At 39.1% G+C, this 27,071-nt stretch overlaps 1 protein-coding gene across 4 annotated transcripts in view; it reads left to right on the top strand.

The window, feature by feature from the left end:
- Positions 1–27,071, top strand: part of FBXW11 (F-box and WD repeat domain containing 11) — a 113,660-nt gene that overhangs the window by 69,216 nt on the left and 17,373 nt on the right. For all 4 annotated transcript variants that reach the window (XM_090064486.1, XM_090064487.1, XM_090064488.1 and 1 more), the window contains 2 exons: positions 14,929–15,115; positions 16,298–16,388. In XM_090064486.1, the coding sequence (XP_089920612.1) occupies positions 14,929–15,115; positions 16,298–16,388 (278 nt within the window). The remainder of the gene's footprint in view (positions 1–14,928; positions 15,116–16,297; positions 16,389–27,071) is intronic.

The raw sequence follows: 27,071 nt of genomic DNA, 5'->3' as shown, positions 1-27,071 counted from the left end.
TGTCCTCCGAATCAGCTGAATCCGAATTGAATACTTCCCTATTCACACAGGCCTACTAGGGCTCTACTGAAATAATGGCAGAAGTGCACCACACCAGAATCCTGCTCTAATCCTGCAGTTTTTTCCAAGTGCCTCCCTGCTGCTGATTGGCAGAGGAGCCCTGCTGCTTGCCTGTTGCTTCTGATCAGCAGGGGAGGCAAAAACTGTGGTTTTAAATATGCTGTGGTTTTTGCCTATTAGGCTGCCACTGGGGCCCCTTGGCTGATCAGTGGCAGGAGGCAAAAACCATGCCATAGTTAGAATGGCAGTTTTTACCCTCCTGCTTATCAGAAGTGAGTGGTGGGGCCCCTCCATTAATTGGGGAGGGGGGAACAGGGACTGCAAGATTAAAGGAGCCACTGCACAGCACAGTTCCACCATGGTTTCAGTAGGTTCCCAATTATAGCCCGTATGGTATCATTTCATACCATATAATTGTTGCATCGTCTTGAATCTGTAACAATAAAAATGTAGCAAAGTTTGTTTGCTTGTTTGTTCATTTGTTCATTCAGCAAGTTTATCTCTCTACAAGATTATTCATATCTAGTAAGTTGTATCAGCTGATAAGTGATCCCGAGCAGAAGCCTCTCTTCTCCATTTTAAAGTGGCTAAAATTTTGTGTGTACCCTGAATTCTGGATGGCTACAAGGAAAAAAAGCAATGCCATTCTTATCTTCCTTTATTTTGTCCTAGGAGGGGGAGGGGAATGAGGGAGGGAATGGGTGTCGGGGTGGGAGGGCAGATCGAGGCTCCCATGATGAGGGATGGAATGGGGCTGGGGTTGGGGCAGGTGCTGGTGCACAGCCAGGGTGGGGCGCAGGATGGAGCCATCTGCTTGTGTGAGGGGAGGGTGGTTCCAGCTGCTGTGCGCACCCATGGTGGAGGCATGGGGGGCATGTGCCCTCTGGATTTGTGCACAGGGCAAAGGCAGGCTTCCTGCTACATGGTCGGGGGAAGCACCAGCCTCTTGCCAGCAGCTGCGATATGGCAGGCAGCAGTGGCACTGGAGGGTAGGGCTATGGTGGGGGCTACAACCACCCCAAAATTTGTTTTAGCCCCCCTCCCAGTGCTGCTGCTACCTATCCTGCTATGCCTGTCCTGAGTGCAGCTGCTGGGAAGAGGCTGGCAACAGCCCCAAGCACAGCCCACCCTTGCCCTGTGCAGATCCAGGGAGCATGCGTCTCCCTGGGGGTGCGCGTAGTGGGAGGAACTGCCCCCTCAATCTCCCAGTCAAGCTGCCAGTTCCATCCTGCACCCTTCTTCCCCCCCAGCTCACCCCACACACACATTTACTGACCAAATGCTTCTCTCCATGCTGCCAGACTATACTCCTGGCTGTGTGCATGCTGTGGCTGAGCACATACCAATGGCATTTATCAGTGACGTTAACAGCTACATCAGACAGAAAAAAGCTGGTAATAATGTCCATTTTCTTTTTATCGGTATCAATATGATGTGGACCTGTAATATAGATGTATTTATTTCAAATCTTCATATAAGGAGCCACTGTCTAAGAAGGTTGGTATAGTATTATAGTGGCTGACAGTCCCATTTGAGAGGGGTGCTGCATTCCACATACAGTACAGTAGGAGACGTTCTTACCCTGAAGTATTTGTGGTCTGCTTACCTTGAAGTCTGGGTAGACGCAGTGGAGAAAATATGCCTGGTGCCTATTTTAAAGAAAGGTGGAACTGGCGGCATTCAGAATAGGTGGGGTCATGTTAGAAAATGGCCAGGACAAGAAGAAAACGAAAAATACAATTGTAACATCAAACTGTGACTTGAATTTTATGTGAAGCTAGCTTTAAACATGACTTAGCTGTCTGGTTTCACTGTGATTTTCATGGTGAAGAGTTTCTAGGTTTTTCTGGGGAGGTGGGACACTTCTCCCTTTTAGATATCATGGATGATACTGTATTCTACACCAACCTCATTTTTCAAACTGAACATTTGATTCTGTTACCTTTTTAGAAACTTTTCAGATCTAACTAAAAAGTATGCATGATAAAAATCAGACTTCACTGGTTAGGGCATCATATACAGTATCTTTAGCGGTTAATCTGGTAGAAGTTTGCATTTACAGCTCCTTTGCTCTTCAGTTTAGAGCCTGGTATGAACCTATTACCGATAAATGATCTGGATCGTGTCTATGTATAAGGAGCCATGTAATTCCTCATTTATATATACGCACTATAGTTTTTATTCTTTAGGTACAATAAAATATAAATACTGGGGGAGCTTTATAACTGTCTTATTTCCCTCCTCATACCAAGATCACTGTTTTTCAAATTGGATAAAGTATAATTTAGATGGCTCAGGCCTTTACTACAATCAGCTTTCAATAAATAAATGTACTATTTAAAAAAAAAGCCTGGCTATCAGATCAATTCTAGGATTCTGTGCACAAGAGAAATAATGTACCTTTTGGATCAAACTCTAGTTGAAAAATTCTTAACATTTTCTAAAAATAAAGGTAGTCATAACATTAAAAATATTAATAAAATGCCTGTTTCAAGTCCTACTTATTTAAAGGTAACATTCCTCTAAGGGATTCAGTCTCCACACACTGATTGGCCTCGCATGGTTGCTCTTTTGTTTGAGAAATAATAGTTTCTGACAGCTGTTATACAGCTGTGACTTTGAATAAAGCTGCCTCACAGCATTAATTGGGACCCTGTCTTGGGTTTTAGCTTGTTTGTGATTAGAGAAATTCTCAATTTATTCATTTTTAGACACAATATAAACACTGAAAGCTGGAGGGGGGATGAGGGACCAAGGGACAGATTTATTTTTCTTTTTGACCTTGAATATGACCTCCATCTTCTAGTTTCAGTCACTTTGCATATGGCATCCCATATAAGTTTCTAAATCAAAAGGCTGCTGCTTGCATAGAAAAAGCAAAATAAAATTTTAAAATTGAGCAAACTTGCCTGTTTTATTAAAAAAAAAAAAAAAAGTTCAGTGTAAATATCAGAAAATCATATGTTCCCATTAATTTTATGTGGGGGAGGGGAAAACTTTTCTATTAGAAGGAATCTAGCTCAAATGGCAGAGCAGATCCTCCGGTATACGTCTGGCTTTTTATAAAGCGAGCATTTTAAGTTTAAAATATTTAATCCTAGCAATCTCTTAGGGCCAGTTCTATAGCAGTAGTTAAGTATCATACCTTTACAAATTTGGCCTCTAGTTTTTTCTTGAGACCAGTTTAATCATATAATGTAGAAATGTATTTACATGTGAAGGTTATTAGTCAGATGTGTATTTTTTTTTCATTAACTTCAGATCTAACTTTGGCGTACATACTGTGTTCACTTTACACACAGCTTTTAATTTTACTTTTTGTAAAATTACTAGGTGTGTGTTACTTATGCAAAGCTATACCTTTTGATAACACCAAATGGATGTTCAAAATAGTTTGCTTTTACATTAGATGAGACTTTTCATTCTGTCATTGTGCAAGCAAATTGCTATGTTCACATGGAGCCCCAGAGAAGTTCTGGAGTGCTGAGTTGGTAGGATTTTATCCAGGTATATAAATTATAGAGCCTGATTCAATATACTACTTTATTTGCTGATGTTAAAATGTTGCTACTGTGCAGTTTTAATATTTCAGACTGGTTCATCTTGTGCTTTAAAAATATAGATAAGAGTGTTGCCTTGGAAAAGAATCATAACTTCCTGTCTGACTCTGTAGTAGGTTAAAGTTAATTTTAAATAATCTTTGATAACTTTTGCAAGATTATAAGCTATATGATATTGAATGCTAGGGCATTCAGTTGGATCTCTACCTCTAAAAAAAATTTTACACTTAGATTTTAAATCTTGATTCAACTTTTAGAATTGGGTCAATTTATTTTTAAAATTGTGGAATTCTGAATATAGCATACCGAATATTTTAAGACATTAAGTTAGTTTTAACTTTTTAAACTTTGAATACATGTTGGTTGGTTTCCTCTGTGTGTGTTGGCATAAAGAAAGAATTATATGAGATAAGTAGTTAAATAAATTTATTTTGGGTCTATGAATGTGATTCTCAACCCTTTTAAGCTTGAAGTTGCTTGAGTCCTAAGACTCAAGACAACATTTGGAAAATCCCATCTCATAGTTTTCACTTGTAATTTTTTTTTACTTATGGAAAAATAATAGATGAGTTCCTCTGTTGCAAACAACTCAGATTACAACAGGTCAGAATGTATTTAAAGTTGTGGGTTCCTATTTGAAATTTGTAGGTTTGTCTTTTGAATCATGTTGGCACACCTAACAGTGCTGACATATTATGGCACCCTTGAAAGTATCTCAGCGTACTCCAGGGTGCCAGGGAACCCTGGTTGAGAATCGCTGGTTTATGGAATACGTTGCCAGATGTGTAGAATAGTTGTTCTGTTGCTCAGTTTGTAAACTTGGATCCCAAAAATTTAACAGCATCTAATAGAGTAAGCAGATACTGTCTGCTCTACAGTTAACTGCTCCATGTTTGTTATGGAAAGTTATTTTTGCATTGGGGTCTGCTGTTCAAAACAGTATGTGTTTTAACAAAATATGGAACATAATGTTTGCATAAACGTAAAGATCCCTTTTATTCAGTATTTGCTGTAGCATTTCCTCTGGGTGCAGCGAGACAGAGATGAAAGTTGTTAAAGAAGTGCATTATTTAGTGTAATCTGTACAAAGCATTTGGAGGCTCTTGATTTCATCTCTTGTAAAACTCTGTGCTAGAATGTTTAATAGGTGTTTTGAATGTATTGTGCGAAGAGTTGTGTAAGGAGCAGCTAGTTGATTGTGCTGAATATAGATGTGTTGAATGTCCAGAAGGTGTATTACTTTCTGTACTCGGTTTTATCTCCTGATTCTTTTTTTTTTTTTTTTTTTTTAAGGACACCTGCTATATAAAATCCTTCAGCTCTTGGGCTTCATTGTCTTGTATGCAACTAGGTCAGATTCATGAGTTGAACTTTTTTGTTCGAGCAGTACGTTGGTGGAGTGTGGTTGTTCAAAGTGCTCTAACTGCCACTGAATGATCGTTAAGGATACTGGTGTTGCTTGAAGTGCTCCAACTGCTACCGAATGATCATAAAGGGATACTATACCATCAGGAGAAGGTATAGATAAAGTTGGAAAGATTTCTCTTGGTCTGGCAGAGGCCTACTGAAAGGACTTTTCATGAGTCAGATGGACTACTTTCTTCATCTCTTGATCTGCCACACTTTTTTCTTGCAGTATCAGCTTTTACCCTTGCACAATCAGTACTTAATTGAAAAGACCAAAAAAAGTTCATGAGACAGCTTGTGCATGCTAAGATTATGAAACTTAGTTTTATATGTGGAAGGCTAACTTCCTAATGATGCTGGGATAAACATTCAGTGAGCTTCAGGCTTTTCCTGTATGCTGAGCTCTGAACCCTGTCAGTGTCAGGTTAGACGACATTAGTTCCATCTAGATTAACCTGCTGTTTTCTGTTGCTTGTATGTGTGCATCTGGGCCACATCAGTAATCATTTTGGTTTTCATACAGAGAGTTTGACACTAAATTGAGCTTTGGTCTTACAGAATCAGACCCAACGCTCTCTTAGTATCCCTACTACTTAAGGGGGGCATGCCTGTTTTTTCTTGCATTTTCTTTGAAGTAATGTAACTTCCTCATAAATTGTGCCATCTTCAATGGTTTAAGCCCTTCCATTCAGACTTTCAGTGTGTTTATGGTTTATGCTGCTTGTTGTGATATGAAATCAGTTAATGTCACTGAGAGCAAGAAGTGCTGAGAGCTTTATAATATGGTGAATGCCTTCATAGGGAATACATTTTTTATAAGTGTTCTGCTGAAGATGTACGGCCTAGCAAAATTTTAATATTGATACATTTTCCTTCTAGAACTGTAGCTATGTATTTTTATTACATTATGGAGACTAGTACTCAATACTCTGGAATGTAGAGCACCTTTTTGTCTTCAGCTTCTATAGGTCATGTTTAAGTTTGAAGTAAAGTTAAAGTTTTATCTCCTTTTAAGTGTATGAAACCCCTAGGTATCTGTAATGTGAGGGGTCTCCATTATGTATTAAAAGATCATGCCAATTGCATAAGAATTACTGTATTATTTCTGAAACCTTTCTTGAATTTCTTTGTGAACTCTTTGGCTAGGGAGACTGATATTGCTTCTACGGTGATGAAAATTTAGCAACATCAGTAAAAAAAAAAAAAAAAAAAAAAAAAAAAAAAAATTATATGTCGCATAAATAATTGGTATATACATGTTCCAGGCAATATAATCTGAACTGCTTTAAATTAGTAATTCTACTTTTGGTTAACATTATATTATAGTTTTCACATTTGTTAAAAAAAGTTTCATTAGTCTAAAAAAACTAAGGCCTTTTTCCAAATCTGAGAGAAATTTCAATAGTTCTTGGTTGCTACTGTCTATCCTGAATTTTACACCTGTGCGAATGTAGGGAAAATGGAAAATGTTTGTGGTCTCTGGCTTGCTGCGTCTTCAGTGGAAAAAGTGATAATTATGGTATGCTTTTCTAAAAGCAGTGGTAGAATGTTTAGTCTACAGGGTTTGTTCTTACAGAGTGAAGTTGTGGTTACTAAGTACTGTTAAAGGAAAAATGGCATATCATTCAAACAAGGGGCAAAAGTACATAGGTGATAAAGGATATTGCCAAGGACCCAGTACTCTATCAGTTGTTTTAAACACCGTTGATTTTTTTGCCTCATAGTTTTCAGACTGCAGCAGGAAGGCTCATGGTTTTTCCAGACATGCTGACCAGATTTCTTTTAATATGTCAAATGCAATTTCTACTGAAAAGACACTAATTCACAAATGATAACTTAATTGTAAGATTAATAATGATTTCACCTCTTTGCTGTAATACTTTAGCATACGTATTCCAAGGTTAACAGGATATTATGTAAATTATATTTTTTCCATCAACAACTTTGCAACTCTGACCTTGGTAACAATATCTTATGTCTGTATCTAAGGTCCTTTTTAGCAGCTGGTCTGTGAGTTCTACAGCTAGAGGAAAGTTGTATGCTGCATTAAACAAGTAAAATTCTTACAGAGTTCTTTGGAATTTATTTCTAAAATAATAAAAATCTGCAGATCTGCATGATCTAAGGGACTGTTTTGTATCTAGCTTTAGTCAGTTGCATGGAACTGACATCCCACATTTGGGTTGCATTTTCATACAAAGTGATATTTACACTTTGAGCTTTGAAATCTCTGTGTATTTTAATTGTTTTAATCTTTTATTGAAATTCAACCAAATCTTCATCTGGTACCTATAATCAACAGCAGCTGTACTTTATCACTATCTTCTATAAAACTACCAGAACCCTTTTTTTGGGAAGGGGGTGTATGTTGTGTTTTGTTTCTCTGAAATGTATACTAATAAAGGCTTGCCATGCTTGTTAGGGGGAGAGTTTAGTTTTAAAGTCTCTTTCAGATCAAGTGTGTTTATAAACAAGATTAAAATAAATGTTAGATGTGTATTTCTAGCCTTTTTAGCGCACAGTAGAACTGAACTGCATATAAATGGAATAATGTGATAAAATCCTGCTTGCTGTCTGCATATATATTATCCTGAAATATGTTTTGGACATGTATCCTAATGTGCTTTGAGTACTATCATGTTTTATTTTCTGCACTTTTCATTTCATGTAATGAAATCAAACATCTTTATCGCTAGAAAAAGTAAAAAATCAAGAGAGCTTATTCCTGGGTGGCTACACTCAACAGGCTGTTTTCAAAACTGAAAGCAGATGTATTTCATCAACGCCAAAGAGTTTGCAGTATATTCACACAGGTCTTAACGTAGCCAATAGGTGGCAACATTACAGACATTAAGGTCTGGGACAGACATTGTATAAACCAGTTTGACCCAAATCAGTTAAGTCTGATGCTGCATTCAACCAGGTTTATCTCAAACTTGTTTCAGCCATTTTCAAACTGGTTTATGTGTACTGATCATCTGTTCTGTTACAGGTTTAAATCAGTTTCTGATCATTTAAACAGGTTTATGTGTAATGTCTGTCCCTGGTGTTGGGGGCGGGTTAAATCTATGTAAAAAGGCTGCCTAATATCAGGTAAGTCAGGATGGTTCAGGAGGTGTGGTCTACTAGGGGGTTGAGGGTCTAGTAGGCTGGAGGGGATTGGGGGTCTGCTGGGAGATCAGGGGGGAGTGTGACCCACAGGTGGGGTGGGCGGGGTGTGGTCCCCCCAGCGAACTCGCACCCTTATCCATCCTTTGGCAGTACTAACGCGCCTTTCTGCAATCTCGGGAGCCCTCACTGCATTAGCTCAGATTTCCTTCGTGTTTTGAAAGCTGTTTTTCAGACAGAGCGCTTAGAAATGTGTTGGTATAACATGAAAACTAAGATTTTGCAGAAATTACATGTAGCAACTTAATGATGCACCTCTGCCTACGTAACCAGAATGTTTTTTACATTCAGGTACAAAGATGAACAACTGTTTTTAACATACATTTATCACTTCAACACCCTTTACATTTCACATACAGCATTAAGCAACTCTTTATTCAGAGAAAAATGTAATATCTAATTTCTTTTTAAGTGCATGGAGTTTGTGAGTGATAACTGAGCTGTTATTTATTTTTAATCAGTTTTAGAAATGTAGCATTTTTGTTGTTCTTTCCCCCAACACCACCAGCAGCTTCAGCTAATACTCTTTTAATTTATGTTGATTTGGTTTTGAAATACGTTTTGCCATTGCAAAATAAGCAAAGGTGGAGCTGGACCCTTCCCATTGAAAGGGACTTTTAAATTAATTCATATTTAAATGTATTCAGTACTTTTTTTTTTACCAAAAAGATATAACTTTCTGGAATGGATTATGATATTTCCACTCTTGTTTAGCTCAGAATGCTGTTAACATGCAACTTTCTTTCAGTAGATAATTTATCTATAGCTCTGTGTTTCATAAACCAAAGATGAATTCACTATTTTTTAGGGAAGATAATTATTTAGTTTGTTGCCAGGAGATGGCAGTAAGAGACTAAATTGACAAGTTTTTGCTTGTGTGCTAACTTAATTTAAACTTCTGTAAATGTTTCTCTGTTTGGAATTATTTCTTTGTTTCCTTTATTTTCATGACCTCTTTGAACAACTGACACTATTTCGTTGTGGACATTTAAAAAAAAAAATCTCGAGTCCTGTGGCTGCTTTTGGCTAAATGTTTCCTCTGTTGTTAAAGTATATGGTTGGGCAAATAATTACTTGGCAGAAGTCAGTTGTATAAAGCTTAGTCATGCCATTTCTAGCACCTTCCCCTCCTCCTGCTTATTCTTTTTAGTCAAAAAATAAAATAAAAATTACAGTGATTCAAGTGAGACTTTAAAATGCCTATGTGTGAACTGTATTTTTATATTGAATTAACTTTTATGAAATTACAACTTTTTTCTTAAATGCTCAGTTAGAGGAGACAATCATACCAATATCTGTTCCTACATGTGCCTTGCTGTTTTACCCAGTGAGCTACAGGTGGAAATAAATGTTGCTTAGAAATGAAATTTAAAAAATGTGTTTGGTTATTGCCAGCCTAGGATTACATCCTGAAATTTATTTCCCTTATTTTGTTCTTACTTGAAAATTAGTGATTGCTTGAACTAGGCATCAGCTACTCGGTGTCAGCCTTACATAATTGATTGTTCTTTTCATATGAATAAATGTGGCTTCCTGATTCGGTGGCATGAGAGAGGAGAATTTGTCATGGTAAAAAGAGAGAATAGTGATCATTGATCATAGTTTAAAAATGAACAGTGTCATGTAAAAACTTTTCAGATGCATGTTGCCAGTTTCTGCAGAATCCAAGTTTTCGTTTATAAAAGAGTCTACTTGGTGTAGTTAAGAATACCTCCCACAGGAGGCTGGAGTAGTTCAATGGACTATCTTCCTGAATCTGTAAGCATATTCTGTGCCTCTCCTTTTTGCCCAGCTCTAAGTGATGGCAAACAGGGTAATTGCTTCTGTAGCTAACTGTTCTCAAATTGCAGTTCCAAAGTGTGCAAACTGGTAGTTCTGTTGATTTTAAAAAATTAGTATTGACACACAACATTGTTTGGCTTTTGGGAATCATTTGAAAAACAAACAAACCAGCCTTCTGATTTGACAACTTAATCTTCTTATACATGATAAATTAATTTTGGATTCTTGAAAACTTGTCCTGGTGTGTTCTGATCTATTACAAAGGAATAAGATTTTTCAGTAAATACTGATATTTGTATATGCTATCTCTTAATACCTGAACACACAGCATATTTACACCAGTATAATTTATACTGGTTCTGTACACAAAGATAAATTCTAGAGCATCTAGAGGAAACGCAGAGGACCAGCTATTCTGGAACAGCAGGTGTCATCTTAACATTAGATGCCATGGGTGCAGGTAGTATCTTGTTTATAGCAGCAGTTCTCAGTTGGGGTGCTGAGAGAAACTGCTTGGGTTGGTGTGATGTGATGCTGGCACTGCAACCATGGTGGGGTGAAATTGCCTTGTATCTCTCTGTTTTCAGGCGGTACATCAGCTGAATTGAGAAACAGCTGCAGTAGAAAGATGTACTTGTTTGCATTGGATTATGCGGGCAGCCATGTTGTTTCTGCTGCAGCTCTTTCTGATTTGGTTCCATTGTGTCTCCTGAACAGAGGTGCGCAGGGACGTTCTGCCTGGTGGCAGCAGCATTTACCTCTGAGCCACTGCTGTTACGGGGTGAAACTGCCTTACGTGCCTGTATTTTCAGGGCGCATGTTGGAGCCAAACTGAGAAGCTGCTGCAGCAGAAATGGCATATCTGCCTGCATAATGTAAAGCAGGTAGGCACACCTCTGCTGCAGCAGTTTCTCAGTTTGGCTCTAACATTTCTTATAGTTGGTATTATGGAGGGATGGATTTCCATATCATAGCCAACTCCTCTTCAGCAGTGAAGGATTGACCCTGGTACTGAGGATTGAGAATACTGGCAAGAAAAATAGCTGGAGATAGTTGCTTGATCCATTTGCTTTTTTAATGCCTGTAATTCAACTCTGTGTTTGCATATTTCTCTTTTCGAGGTCTGCCTCATTTGCTTCTTCCACACTTCAACAGCATCAGCAGTAAAACAGTAATTTCCCTGCACTCTGTTCAAAGCTACAGAAATAAGCTTCAAAATAGTCAGCATTCATTCTATATTTCTCTTTAGCCCAATGTTGAGAACTTGGGCTGTGACAGTGCTATTTTGTCACTATTTTGTTCACAAATTGTCATCAGATTAGTTGAGGTGCACCAATAGTCCAATATTGGATCGGTACTGATATAAGAACATTTTGTTGTATTGGAAATCGCCCAATGGGGTGGATAATTTGGCCGACAAATGCCTGTGCTGTGCATAGCCACAGTGCAGCATTCAGGCATCTCAGAGCAGAGCCAGCAGCTCGGAGAGCTGCCTCCAGCTGGTAAGTTGGTTGTGGTGGAAGAGAGGGGGGAGGGAAAGGGGTGTGGGGGGGCAGATCAGTGTCCCCTGTGGTGGGGGAAGGGACAGGAGCAGGTGCTGCCCAACTGGGGTGGGCTAGGTGCAGGACAAAGCTGCGGCTCGGGAGGGTGTCTTTTCCTGCTGCTTGCGTAGCAGGGTTGGGTGCAGGAGAGTGTCCCCCAGATCTGCACGGGGCAGGGTGGGTGGGCTGGAGCTGGGGCTGCATGGGGCTCTTCTTTGTGGGGGCTGGGCTCAGGGCAGGGGCTGAGCTCAGAGCAGGTGCCAGCAGAGCTGGAAGGGGGCTTGGCCCCGCTCCTAGCACTGCCGCCACATACCCACCTGGCACAGCCCCAACTCAATGCCCTGCCTCCACCCATGCATTGGGAGTGTTCCCCTGCCATGCCCCTTACTGCCATCTCCCCTTCCACCACAACAGATTTACCAGCTGGAGGCAGCTCTCCAAGCTGCCACCTCTGCTCTTTGCTGCCTTAGTGCTGTGGATTTACCAGCTGGAAGCAGCTGTATCAGAGATTGGATCGGTATCAGCCAATATGCCTTCTTAAATATCAGCCCCCAAAATCTCTATCGGTGCACCCTTACAGATTAGGCCAGTTCTCGATGTATCGCTCAGAAAAGTCCACTGCTAAGTTCCATTACACACCTTGTAGGAGAATTACTTTGGTTTCTCCTGCTTTCTTCAGAGCAGCTGCTGCAAAGTGGGTCTTATGGAAGTATTTTGCTATTTCAACATTAGCCTTTATTTCTGGAGCACTAAAGTTTTTGGCTATGAAGTGCATCAAATGAATGTTGCAGCCATATGTTACTAGCTTGGGACTTTCTTCTAGATTTCTTCTCATCTTTGATGCATTTGCAGCATTGTCTGTGACAGCTGTGTACTAGGCATTTGATTTTTTTTTCACAGTATGTTATAGCTTTTACTGCTGCTGCTTCTAAGTGATCTGCTGTGTGTGCATTTGCTGGTGCATCAGTTGTTTCTTTAAGGTAGACAGTCCCTTCTTCTGTTGTTATGCAAGCACATGTATTACTGGAACGTTATGGACTTTGCTTCCTTCACCCATCAAAACTCAGGTTAACAATTTTCCACTCCAGACTTTTTGCACAGTGTTCACTTTCTTTCTCGTACACTTTATCCAGCAATTTGCCTGCTATATCTACTCTGTTGGGTGGACTGTATCCTGGTCAAAATCACGGAACCATGTTAATGAAGTGTGTGTTCTCAACCATATGGAAAGGAGAGTTTGTTGCATGAACAAACTGAGCAATTTTTTTCATCAATTACCTCTTGCTATAATCTGCTGGTTCTTATTACAGACTTACCTATTGTTGTTTCTGGATGACGGAGATTTTTTTTTCTTTTTGCTACAGGTGATATACTATATGACATATATTTGATATCTCTAAAACTGTAGACAGTAATAATGATGTTGAAGATGAGTAGTCAGAATCCTGTATGTTGAGGATGGATCCTCCTGAACAGAAAAAGTCAACAAGATCACTACAGTACTGCTCACTTAATATTACTCATTGCACTCGGTACTACTTTAGAAATCAAACTGTACAAGGAAGATCTACCTGTTTCCATCATTATTTTATATTGTTAATATTCCCAACTTTTTCAGAATCATTGTTTGCTAGATGCAGATAACAGCTTCAGGTATATCTAGAAAAAAACAAGAATCACTAGGAAAGGTATTACTGCTCAGTTACTGAATAAATGCATTGCCATCCTTGTTCAAGCAGTGATTTGACTGGCAGAGGTGGCAGCTTTGGAACTCAAGACAACAGGCTGAAACATGGGCTTGAAATATATTTTCTTGGTACAGCTTCTGGCATTTCTTGCAGCCAAATAAAGGAGTTCTGTCAGTGGGTTGTCATTTGCTGAAATGTCATTGTTTTGCTTGAATTCTTTCTGACTTTATTATTATGCAAATTGTGCCATTGTTGAAGTAATTCTTGGGCTCAGGAAATCTAGGTTTTGTCTATCTGGTGGTGAGTCAGCTGGAATCGCACTACTTTGCAGCAGAGGGGTATATTATATTCAAGGCATAAAGTATTGACTCTGGTCAAAAGCAGACTTTACTGAACTAACTTGAAAGAGTTGAGACTAGATTTGAAGTGGTGTTTGTTTTCTGTAGCATGCATAGGTATTTAAAGTGTTAGGAAGGCTTTAGGAAGTCATGTTAAAGGTTTTCCCTTTACCTGTTTCGGTACTGCATTAAGCCTAAGTGGTTATCTAATGATATCCTGAAAATGTGTAGATCTGTATCGTTGGAGAGAGAATGCAGAGATTTCCATAGTCCCCAGGTTAAAGGAGATCAAATTCCTCAAAACTGCATTTATTTTTGATGCATTTAATTTGATTGCACGGTTTAATTTTATTGAGAATTTTGGGCCCTTTTTGGTTTGTTTTTGCTGCACAGATGCCTTATGTACTGCTTCTAATAATTCAAATAAGCTGTTCAAGGTTGTACATTAGAGAATGAATCATGAACCAACATAGTTGTCTCAAATGTATAAAAGTAATCCAAAACACATGGTTTATTGATAAGTCCCATTTTTTCCCCCTAATTTGAGGATTACACGTTCACTTCTAATCTGTGTTCAGAAGTAAACCTCCACATGATCTCAAGTTGTGGTAGCAGCTTTATAGAAAAGATAGGCTCAGCTTCTGAATTTAAGAATTCAGTGCAACATCCTTTTCAACAGATCTGACAAGCTCCTGTGCATGTCTGCATTTGCTCCAGTGGAAGCCCATTTCATACTATGTTGACTGAATCTAAGTTGCCAGCATGGTTTAAAAATGGAAAGGAATAAAATGTATAATGTCTCATTTATGAGGTCACTTATTAAACCATATTTTGGAATCTTTAGTTCACTATTGCAGCCCTATACCCTTTACAGAATAAGCGTGGAGCAACATGAACAGAAAAGATTCCTGAGCTGCAGAAGAACTGTTCATTTACTATGCTGAAAATCTGGTTTACCCTTAGTCTTGCTGTCACCAGGGGCAAATCTGGTGTGCAAATTACACTAGATAGTCAAGAATTATGGACTTGTTGCTTTTGTATCATCAAAGTCTTAAGCTAGATTTTCTTCTTTGTAGCTGGAGCATTTTTTCCTTGAGTTATTCCTAATTTTATTTATATTTGGTTTGGTAGAGTGGACTCTGTGGCCTAGGAGGCCCCATCCAGTTCTGTTTTCGTGATTCCACCTTACTACCGAAATCCTGTACAATGCTATGGAGTGTATCCCTGATGCATCATTGACTCAAGTGTTATTACTGCTCTTGTGCTTTGCTTTAAGGCTCAACTATCTTTTCATGTTCTCCTACTCAGAGGTTGTTCCATAGTTTGCCATGAGGAGACTGACATTTTGAATGTCTTTTTTTTTTTTTTCCCCACCCATCCCTAGAGCAAGGCCTAGATCACATAGCAGAAAATATCCTTTCCTACCTTGATGCCAGATCACTCTGTGCAGCAGAGCTGGTGTGTAAGGAATGGCAGAGAGTGATCTCAGAGGGAATGCTGTGGAAGAAATTAATTGAAAGAATGGTACGCACTGACCCGTTATGGAAAGGGCTCTCAGAAAGAAGGGGTTGGTAAGTACCTCTATGTACCAATTCATGCACTCTTTTCTTTTATAGGATTACCCATAACAAATCTCCCTATATTTTCCCAGAAAAGTGCATTTACGGTTCCTCAAGATCATCAGTTTCCTTGGATTCCCCACGGCATTGTTTTATGGGTATTGTATTTAAAAATCTGTACCTGTTAAATCATAGAAAGAAGGACCTGAAGGGACCTGTAAGATCATCAAGTCTGGTCCCCTGCCATGGGCAGGAGGTAATTGGGCTCAAATGAGCTCAACGGGATGCTTGTCCAGACTCCTCTTGAGCACTGCCAGGGATGGTGACTGCACCACCTCTGCTGGAAGTGTGTTCCAGATTCTAGTTACCTGTACGGAAAAGAAAATTTTTGTTACGTCTAGCCAAAACTTTCTCGAGTATCTTGTGCCTGTTGGTCCTCATCCTTGTTCCTGTCTCTCTTGGTCATCATACTGGTTTTTCTTCTGGTTTCTATTCCATTTCTACTTTTGGCTTTTTGTTGCATCTTCATTTACAGAGTAATTTTTGCATATTATTTCTGTCGGATGTAATGGGCAATGTGGATTAATGTGAACCTCTCAGTACACTTGTTAAGTTCTTTCCTGAGTGAAATATTACAACTTAAACTGTAAAATGGCTGATTAGATTTCTGAAATCTGTTTCTCTTTCATAGCAATTCTAGATTTGGAAAAGCTGGTTTTTAACGTGTGAAAAGTTGCTGTAGGTTCGCTGGTGGCATGTCTAAAATCACAAGACCTGTAAAAGGTGGAAAAATGCTATTATATCTGGCTTGCTATATTGCTGCAAGTCAGGCAGAAGGTAAGGTAGATTTAGACCTTAAACTAACAAAATCAGAGAGAGAGCACAAGCTTTTGTGCTATGTCTTCTGCCTGACTTCAGACTAAAGCAGCAAGGTCCACTTTCAGGGAACACAAGGACAGGAATGAGTTTTCTTCCAATATTCAGACTTAAATACAGCTGTCAGTATCTAAAGACTTACAAACTTGGATGTCTCATATGGAGTACTTTATTTTAATGTAAATAATTGAATGTATTACCTTTGAATGCTTGCTATAGCTTAATGCAGAGTTAAGTCCCTGCAAGATGGAACTGTGTTTTGTATTAACGTGTTTACCTGCAAAATATAACTCTCTTGTTTTTTTGTTTTTTTTTAAGGGATCAGTACCTGTTTAAAAACAGACCAACAGATGGCCCCCCAAATTCATTTTATAGATCATTATACCCAAAGATAATACAGGATATAGAGGTATGTTTTCTGAGGGAATTTCTGCAGTGCAATTAATTAGTTTTCAACTTATTACATATTCAAGATTTAATTTTATAAGTCTAACATTTCTTATCAATATGTTTTTAAATATGATGCATTTAACTTGTTAGATTACAGTACTGTTTTAAAGCTAAAATAACATAAAGCTAATCTGTTAACTTCATTATTAGTAGCATATTTCTTTGGAAGATTGTTGCATTTACTTAACATGAACAGTGGCATTTTAGCAGTATTATAGTAGTTAATGGTCTCCTGAACCCCTTAAAATCCAATATGTAATAGAAAATTTGGTTATATATAAATATGTACTTATGGTAAGTTTGAAAGGCTTCAGGTTTAAAAGCATTTAAATACTGTTTGATATAATGTCATTTTTTAACTTCATAAATCTAGCTTTCATTGCAAGGAGTACAGGATTTTTTCTTGAATGGCTAATGACAAGAAAAGCTATAAAATAATTATAGATATACCAGTGGCTCTTGCAACAAAAGTTACTGCAGAAGTGGTTTATCTTTGTTTAACAGTATGTAGCTGAAAAAACCTTTCCAAGTGGGGTTTCATTTTACTGTTTAACATGTTTCTGACAGATAAGGGTCCTCATGGTATTTTGCCAGTGACTGACAAACCTTGTCTTATTCATCGTAATATTGTGTAAGTTTATACCAAAAATTGCAATGTATTTATTTCATCCAGGTCCAGAATTCATTAGTGGAGAAAATAGATGTTTGTCAGATAAAGCAGATGTGAACTAGTGGAATCATTCTGTTACGGCAAATGGGAGTTTGTGACTGGCACTCCAAGAACAAAATTATTCAAAACTCTAATCTGTCTCTGAATGCAACTCTTTGCACAAATCAACTGCAATCCCCATTTCAGATATCTTCTGTAAACCTCTACTGCACATTTATAAGGTTTTTAAAGCACAAATCTGAACATGAAACTCAGTTTATACAAAATAAGACCAACAGTACTATTTGCACGTATAGGCTGTGTACCATATATGCACCTTTTAAGTATATCCATTTTAAACGTGCTTGTCTTGGACTTCTCATTTCTATATTTGAATTCTGTCATCATGGTTGCTTTCCTGAAATCAAGATAAAAGATTTATCTCTAGTATGGCTTTAACCTTTCTTGCAATGGTAAGGCAGTGTAGGTATTTGTCCCTCACTTCTATCTTCATTCCTGTGGGAAGCCCTCTGCAATACCAGAGGCTACACACGTTCCCAGAGAAATCCCATTGCACACTTAGATTGACATGGCAAATTCAGGATCGGGAACTAACAGTTGTGTATGTGATTCTTTAGCTTTAGTCATAAGATTTGGAGTCATGAATGGATTCTTAACTGGAGGAAGTGAGGACAGATCTTGTAGAGTAGTCTAAACAGGGAAGCATTCTGATGTTGGTTGGGGTATAAGGAGCTGCAGTGACAGGCTGCATCTGAAGGTGAGCTGTCCTTTGTAAACATCCATTTTAAAAAGGAAGGAATGTGTTTCACAAAAAAGTGATCACTATCTCTAATAGAAGGAAACTTAAAAAAACAATTTATCTGATCACATTGTTGGAGCCACCAAAGTAAGGACAGAATTTTTCCCAATAATATTCTTTGCTTTCTGCAGTTGTCAGTCTCTAAATTTAAAGAACGCTTTTCATGATAGCAGAAATGTTCTGAGTATCCCCCACAGAAATTGCTGCAAGGAAGTTCAATGCCTCAATCCTGGCAACTGTGTTCTTTTTAAAATGCATCCTTTGTACATCTTACTAACTTTGTTAAGCAAAGTTAGAAACAAACAACTCTGAAACAGAATTGCCTGGCTGACAGTTAATTTGTGACCATTTAAAGTCCCTCCACACAAAAAGTAAAGAAACCAGAACATCAGTGATTAAAACGCAAACAACCCCCCCACTCCCCGTTTTTTAAGTGATCTTAAAAGTGAGATACCACTGAAATTCAGCTCCTGTGGAAATGTTTTCTTGTAAATGTATACATTTCCCAGAAAATTAAATTTTACTAAGCTTTTAAATTCATATCAGTATCTTTAAACCAACTTTGAGAGACCCACTTACTTGTAACAAACAAACAAAAATCCAAGCATTAATTTGCTTGGAAATTGAGAGTTCACATACACACATCCATGCACATACATACATGGTGCTTGGAAGTCTTGAAATGCAAAGTGAAATAACCTTCTAAACTGTAGTAAGTGTTTCCATAATTCCTATTCAAAATACAGCTTATCCTAGATTTGGATGTTTTATTGCATGCAGTGTGAATCCTGTGGTATCTGCTGAATGTACAGAGATCTGACCGTCAAGCTTTCTTTCAGAATAGGGGTAATCAAGGGTAGTCAGGAATGTTTTGGGGATGTGTTCATATAATTGATGAGCTATTAGCATAGCTGGTTTCTCAAGGAGGAATGAAATGGAGGAAATCTTGATTTTATAAGCAGCATTTCTGTTGTTGATATCTAGTATTAATATTTACATGCTAAGTAGGGAATATTATTTGACCATATAGAAGTTAAAAAATGTTCCTTCATAAACTCAAGGAAGGGAGAATGAAGGTGGCTTTGGAAGAACATTCTACATTTCCATTTTTTATCCTTTGGCCATAGTCTCTATATCTGTATTAAAAAAAGCACCCGTACCATACCTTTTGATCTCTATCCTTTATTGGGAGTTAGTCATGTTAAGTAAAATTCAAGGAGCAACCTGTGAATCACAAAGTTCTGCCTGACCTGTAAGGCTGGATGCATCACACTTTCCTCCTCTGATTGATGTGGCATTTATGTTTATACAGGTACTACTATAAGCTGTTGCCCCTGGTATTCTCCTTGTCTTAAACCTCAGATTGCTTTACAATAGAGATGTCATCTCCTTAGAAGACTGCACAAAAATGTTTTGTTTCCTGAATTTGGGCAAACTGGTGCCTCCAGAACTATTAGCTGAACTATCAGAGTGTTCTTAGTATTTGTCTCTTGAAGTTGCTAATTTGTTAGGATAGAAACTGTTGATTGAAAGATTTGTCCAATTTAGAACTTGTAATTTAAATTATATTTTAAGATGCAATTTATAAGGGACTTTTCTGAAAGGCTCTCAAAATAAGTGTTTTACTTCCTCAATCTAGAAAGGAAACAGCACTAAAAGCTGACATCAGCACTTAAAATCCTGGGTTTTTTTCTTTAGTAGGTTTTGCTTTAAAAAAAAAAAAGTTAGGGTCATAGGATCGGTACAGTCTTTAATCCTTTCCATTTAAAAATGTATTTTCACAATGTTACATCACAGGTTACCAAATCAGGAACCAATGAGGGTCTATTTGAACTTCGTTGTATTATGTGCTGTTTTTTGTTGATGATTTGTAAAATGAGTGTAGTTTCTTTTAATTAAGATCTTGACTTAGTCCTATGGTTTTCAAACTTACTGAAGTCACGGAACCCTTTCGTATCACTTCTTCAATTTTGGACCTTCTGCCCCTATTCTAGAGACAGACATAGAGCCAGGTGACCCAGCCTGGCTGTGGCAGTGCACCCCTGTCTCTTCGCAGAACCCGTGATGACCCATTGTGGAACCCCAGGGTTCTGTGGAGCACAGTTTGAAAACCATTGATCTACACCTATCTAGAACTTCAATGTGGCCTCTGTCAGTTTTGGGAACCCTTCTCTACCATCCCCTGTTCCCCCCAGAACCTCTGAATTTAGTACCCACCTTTTTGGGCAAAATGTTTTCTTGGTTTCCATCTTGTTAGCCAAAAAAGGAGGAGGGGGACTTTTTACAAAATATATACATTTTACAATAAAATATGAATATTGTAATCAAATACTGAATGAGGTTTTCAATATATGAAGAACAAAGTAAATCCTATTAAACTACTCTTAACCATAAAAGAAGTTTAATTAATTTATCACATCTGATACTAAATTGGGTCATAAGTATAGGGATAAGTACAAAGAAGGATAGTCCGTCTTGACTGGATTGGTTGACGAAGTGTGAATGTAGTCCAAAAACCAACTCAACATTTGGGATGAAAATGAGGCATAGTAAATAACTAATTCTTCCTCTTGGGTTCTATTAGCATTTGAGATCCAAAGTTCATACAATCTCAAAGTGATATTAGCTGCAAGGTAATACAGACTGATCTGGCAACTTGAAGTTCCTTTAACTCTGAAAATGTATTAGTGCTAATATCTGTATATTCCTTGCCAAGCACATTTCAAGGATATAATGTCACTTCTGAAATCATCAGATTAGAAAATGAGAAGTATATTTAGAGATCTGAAACCAAAGATTCTTGGAGAGAGGCATGTAACACTTTCTACCTCCAGAGTGAGGCAAGTTAGGCCAAATATGTAATTGGATTCTGTTTTATGAGGTGATCCAGTAATGTCAGCTGTCAAAAAATTGGTTGTTGCTGAACTGCCCACCTAACTTCTTTAGAAGCCTGATTAAAGGGCGCACTAGTTTGAGGATTGTCCTAAAAAACTAGAGGTACATGGATAGGTCTGATAGCAGATCAGTACAGATATAAAGAAAATTGTCTATATCAGATATCGGCCCTATGGAGCTGATAATTTGGCTGATAAATGCCCATGCTGGGTGCAGCTGCAGCACAGCACGGAGCAGAACTGGCAGCGGGGAGAGCTGCTTCCAGTTGGTAAGTCAGAAGGGGAGGGAGGAGGGAAAGGGCATGGAGGGGGGGGGCAGATCAGTGCCTCCCACAGTGAGGGAGGGGCATGGGGGGGTGCAGGACGGAGCCCCGGTTCACTGGGGGAGGGGTAGTTCCCACTGCTGCTTGCTCCCTGGAAGGGTGAGGGCGTGGGGGGCACATGCCCTCAGATCTGTACCGGGACACGTGGCAGCTGCAGGGTGGAGCTGGAATGCGCATCTCTTCTCTCACCAGGGGCAGTGCTGGGAGCAGGCTCCGGCAGTGCTGGGAGCAGGCTGCAGCCACCCCAAATTTGGCCACAGCTCTGCTCCCAGCTCCGCACCAGTGCCTGATGCAGCCCCAACTGAACACCCCACCTCCACCCAAACGCTGGGCGGCATGGGACTGGGAGTGGTGGAGCTGCAGTAAAATTTGGGGTGACTATAGCCTCCTTCCAGCTCTGTTGGAGCCCACTCTGAGCCCAGACCCTGGCAAGAAGAGATGTGTATTCTGGCTCCACCCTGCAGTTGCCACCTGCCTCGTGCCACATGGATCTGGGGGCACATGTTCCCCCCCCCCCCCCATGAGCCGTGGCTCTGTCCTGTGCACCCCCCCTTCTGCCCTAGCTGGGTAATGCCTGCTCCTGCTGCCTCCCTCACCATGGGGGGCATTTATCTGTCCCCACACCCCTTCTCTCCCCACTCCCATTCCACTACACTGTACCTACCACCTGATGGCAGCTGTATCGGATATCGTACCAGTATCAGCTGATATGCCTGTTTAAATATTGGCTATCAATATCGGCCCCCAAAATCTCTATTGGTGCACCCCTATAAAAAACAAAAACAAACCCCAAATCTAAGTTTGCAGAATTTTGTTTCTGGTCATCATTTGAAATAATCTATTTTATCCTGTGCTTGGATAGAATCCTGAAATTGTGGTACAAGTCAGCTGTTTTAAGTAGATTGCATTAATAGGCATATAGCCAGATAGTGGAAGTTTAATACTTTTGATTCCATGACTTCAAATCCCTGGATCTTTTCCATTTTATATATGAACTTGAGCCAAGTACTTGGTTGTCCCTTTAGAATTTGCACAAATATCTATTTCTCATGATCAGTTAAGACTATTTCATAAATATTCTTTATATCCTAAAACACATGGGAATTTCCCTCATTTTGTTTCTATAGAAAATGTAGTCTGTTTAATTAAGATGAGAATTTTATAATCGGGTTTCTCCAAAGACAAGGAAAGAATGGAACCAGACTATAAAATAGGCTCCATGTGTTTTTTTTTTCTTTTTGCATTTTGTTTTATTTTCCCAAAAATTAGGGGAGTTCTGGTTTTTAAATATCTTGGACTTGAGGCAAAATGTGAAGAAGGAAAAGGCTTCTTGGTTGTAGTTATTGCTAAATGTGTGTAGGAAAGTTCTTCACCCTGTTCTTATCAAAAGCTCAATGTCTAACTTCAAAAGAAATATACATTTTTGCAGCAGTGTCTTATTAAAATAGTGGAATGAAAACTGAACTTTGATAGGAAAACTGGTCATCTCTATACACCCAACCACACTGTTGATAGTCTATACTCCTACTGACAGTTTTTAAAGGATGGTTTCAACAAAACACTTGATTAATGGGGGGCTCCTGCAGGAGGGGTACTTAATTTTCAGAGAAGACAAGACATGGGTTATGAACTTGTCCCAAAAGAATAATATGAATGTGCAAACTTAACTAATTTCACATTACAGTGATGAGATCCATATAAGTAGTTACTTAAACATACCTTTACCTTGCTACCATATTTTTTTGCATAATAGCTTGCCCCTTTTCACCCAAAACCAGCAGGGGAAATTTGGGCTTCACTTTTTTTGGGGAAAAAAGGTTTGCCATGGGTCTGGAAATGTGACTGGTGGGGCTGAGCAGTGGTAGTGGTGCCCCCCTCCTACCCCCCCCGCCCCAGATTTCTGGACCTGTGGGAAGTCTTCCCTCCCCTGCCCGATTGCTGGCCAGATTGACACAAGACCCAGGGTTGGTCTGCAGCCAGATGCAATGTGCACAGTCTCTCTGGACTCAACTCATGGCCCTAGCAGAGCTGGCAAGCTGAATTGGGCCTCATTTTGCAGCTCCAGACCTCATGCACTGGAGCCAGCATATGGGGTTGGACTTGGTGTGCAGCCCAAACCAAAGGAGTCAGTTCAGTCCATGGTTCCCATCCACCATGTGCGGCTGGCAGTTGCTGCTGTTACCAGAAAGGCTGGTCTCTTTTTTTTTTTTCCTCTCTCTCTCCTTCTTTTCCTTTTTCTTTAAGCTGTCCTTCCAAAACAAGTTGCATACTATATTCAGGGGCATGCTGTATGCAAAATGTATGGTATTTCCATGACCTTATACACGTAATCAATTATTAAATCATGGTCTTAATCTCAGCTGGAAACTAAACCATCCAGTATATTTTGCTTTTCAACAATGCTTTACTGTCAGGTGTTCTATTTACTATAGATGCAGGAAACACTGCAGTAACCTTGGAAAGTCCTTCTTCCCTCTCTCCCCTCACTGTTGGTTTATAACTGTAAAAAAATTGTCATGATTTTAAAATACTGCTAGGATGGATTGATTTATTGCTCAACCAAATCAATCCAAAAGAATAAATCTGTTATAGATCTCCACTCCCTACAGTCAACAATACATTGGTTATTTTTGTGTGTATGTTTGCAAAGTCACGTGTGGATTTAATATCATAGTCAAATTATTAAAAGAAATTTTTTTAGGCTTCTTACTGGAAAGTATTTATCTTGATAGCTTTTTCCCCCTCAAAGGAGTAACTTGTAAGTCTCAGTTTTGCAGCCTGTTGAGTAAGGGGACTGGTGAAGGAAAGTGAAATCAGCTTTGTATCTGTTATCTGCTCAGTAATATAAAGCGAGAATCCTATAAAAGGTGGTATGTTTTGGGGTGTACATGTTTATTGTGGTTAAAAAAAACACAACAAAAACCCAACCAAACAACTCCCCCCAACCCTCCCCCCCCCCAAAAAAAACAAAACAAAACCCAAAACAAAACAAAACAAATGAACAAAACCCACCATGTTTCCTGGATGGAGAATTAACATCTATCCTGTATTTTTGTAAAGATGCTGTGAGATGGTTACTAATGTGCACACGCACACTGTGTGTGTGTCGAGGGTTTTTTTAGGTTCAAATAATATATTTAACTTAAAATACATATAGATTGAAATATATGAATTTGTATTATTTGCTGCTTTTTGAAGCATTTAATGGAGTTTACCAAGGTAGCTGTTTCTAACTTTTGTAAAGGTCTTTAATCTGTCCACCTGAGTTCATGCTGCTCCTATGCTTTTCTTTTTTTAATTTAAATTTGTTCCACCAACATTTTTCTTTTGGACTTCATAACAGTGGAGGTATACATTTTTGTTCCTTCATTTGTTTTATTGGAAGAGAACATAAATACCAATTAAAAAATAGTCATTCTTCCTTCCCCCTCCCAAATTGACTGCAGCAGTTCCATGCAGGTAGTTCTTCCCACCACCCCCTTTTTTGATGTTCTGACTCATTTTTTTCGTTAATGAGCAATCTAAATTATGAGTCACTTCCCTTTTGAGGACTAGAAATTTTCATCAGTTTCCATAAAATGTAAGCTTTTGTTTAAAAACTAAACAAAGCTCATGTACTTGTAAAGAGAACTGTATGTATGTGGCCTGATACCATGCTTGTAATGAGTCTCTAGGCATACAAATGTGGTGTCATAGCTGCTACTCCTATCTTTCCAAAGCAGTAGCTTATTTAAATTAGCAAGTCTGGTTATATTGCTGGTCTTCAGAATCCCATTGATTGTGATACAAAAAGATATCTAAATGCAAGTCTTCTGTCAGTAGAGCAGGACTCAGAGCCATACATGTAAGTAGCATCCAAAAAATTGAGGCTGAGTTAAAATAATGGAAACATTCCTGCCAGTTGAAAGAGGTTCCTAACAACCTCCCAAGCTAAATGTCAAGTTATTAATATGGGACTGACATCCAATGCCAGTTAGTTCTCTATTGTATGCCCAATGTAAGTAAGTTAGATATCTAACTAAAACATTTGTGCAGTGAATAAGTTGTGTTGTCTGTTGACCAGACCTGTGTCCTATGCATTTAATATACATGAAGTGGTATGGAAGAAGGAGGAAACTTCTCTTTGAGCACCAGAGCCTAATGTCAAAAATGAAATCCCTGAAAAAGGCACAGAAATCTCAAGCTGTGCTCTTCATTTTTAGATGCGACAGAACTGCTTACAGCATGTCCATAGCTCTTCCTCGTGGATTTTTTTAATGAGATATGGAATTTGAGGAGGGAAATGTTTGGCTGCCTTAGCAAAGAAACCTCACTATTATGAAAGGAAAATCCATGCACCTGTTACTAATGTTTAAAAAATAAACTGAAGGAATTTGAACCTGCTTCCTTGGGCAGGATCTCAAAGGAAGCATAAACTTAGTACTGCCATATGCCCTGTAGTAGTAAGCAAATACCTATCAGTGTTCTGAAGGATACAGATTTCCCCATGTCTGTGAGGATGAACCAAGACCGCTATTTTTACCACGACACACACAAAGATTTTAAAAAGTCACTTAAAGCCATGTAACTATTTGGGAAAATCATGGGTGCAGAATTTCACAATAACCTAGTTGATGATTCTGTTTCATGTAACCAATGAGTAACAGATGTTTGGACACTAAACCCGTCTCGGATCTTTTGATTCTTCATCCTTCCTCTGCTGTCAAACGTTGCTTAGAAAATGAACAAGGCTCCACCATCCCTGCCTGCCCTTGGCCACTGTTTGCCTGTCCTCTTTGGTCCAGTCTGGACTATAGACCTTTTCATGTAGAAATTCTGTTTAGTTGGCAAAACTGAGTACACCTGCACCTGCAGCTCCTTTGCAGTGATGCTAATGCCTTTCTGCCAGTAGTCACTGCAGCCAGCAGGGGTAGAGTAAGGCTTCTGCTGCTTCCCAGCATCTCAGGGAAGGTGTGTAGACATTTCTACAGCTGCTTTTCTAGCTCAGTGCCTCCCCAGGAGGCACTTCATCCTCTGGCACAGCTGTTTTATGGAGCCACCTGTGTGGATGCCCTCTAGTACCTGGCAGTTGGTCTCTGCTGCCAGATGTTTGTGCAGGTTGACTAAGGTAAATGTAGCCATAGCCTATGTCAAACACTAAGTTTTTCTGCTCAGTATTGTTTGGGGGGATACTGTGTCAGCCTGTTTTATACAAACCTCTCTATCTGTTCTGGAAACTGAGTTAAGAGTGATTGATTTTGATGCTTTACGGACATTTATTTTGGTCTTGGGGTATGACTAAACTGCATCCAACTGGAGGGCCTGGTGTCAATGTGGTGAGTCTGGTGGCAGAACAGCTCCTATAAAATACCACAGTGTTGAAACCTCCGGAGTAAGGCAAGTACAGGGTGCCTTAAAAGCCCTAGCCTCCACTGCCTTGTGGGTACTCCTTGGTTGGAGAATAGCTAAGGGACATCACCCTGACAGAAATGTACCATTGCTCAGGTGTTAGGCAGTCAGCAGCAGTTCTGAGCTGTTGTTCTGGCAGAAGCTACAACCATTGAGGCACTGAACCTCTGGACATGGTCTGGTTTTTTGATTCTATCTCATTGTTCTAAAGGGAGGATGGTAGGTCTTGCTCAGCTTCCACACTCTTGCCTAAGCATACTTGTTGAAGGTCTTGGTTTAATGTTTGCAGCACTCCATAGAAGCAGATTCATCAAGCACCTGACTGTACCTCTTTCATGTACTCCATGGTCCAGAGGATCAATGGTTGCTACTGGAGGGCATTTATTTAGGCATTACAGGTAGCAAAACGGGGAATACATTATGAGTAGGTTTGGTAATTGGAATATACAAATATATCTTGGGTTTCCTTGTTGCTGATTTCCTAATGTTTAGTTATAGTATATAAAATGTAGTGGCTCCTCCCTCCCACAAAAATTTATTTGCCCTACGTTATGGACTGTTCATAAAA

The sequence above is a fragment of the Crocodylus siamensis genome, chromosome 10, assembly GCF_052110815.1.
Source record: "Crocodylus siamensis isolate JL-2025a chromosome 10, ASM5211081v1, whole genome shotgun sequence".
NCBI lineage: Eukaryota > Metazoa > Chordata > Crocodylia > Crocodylidae > Crocodylus > Crocodylus siamensis.
This window is presented reverse-complemented; position numbering and strand designations above follow the sequence as displayed.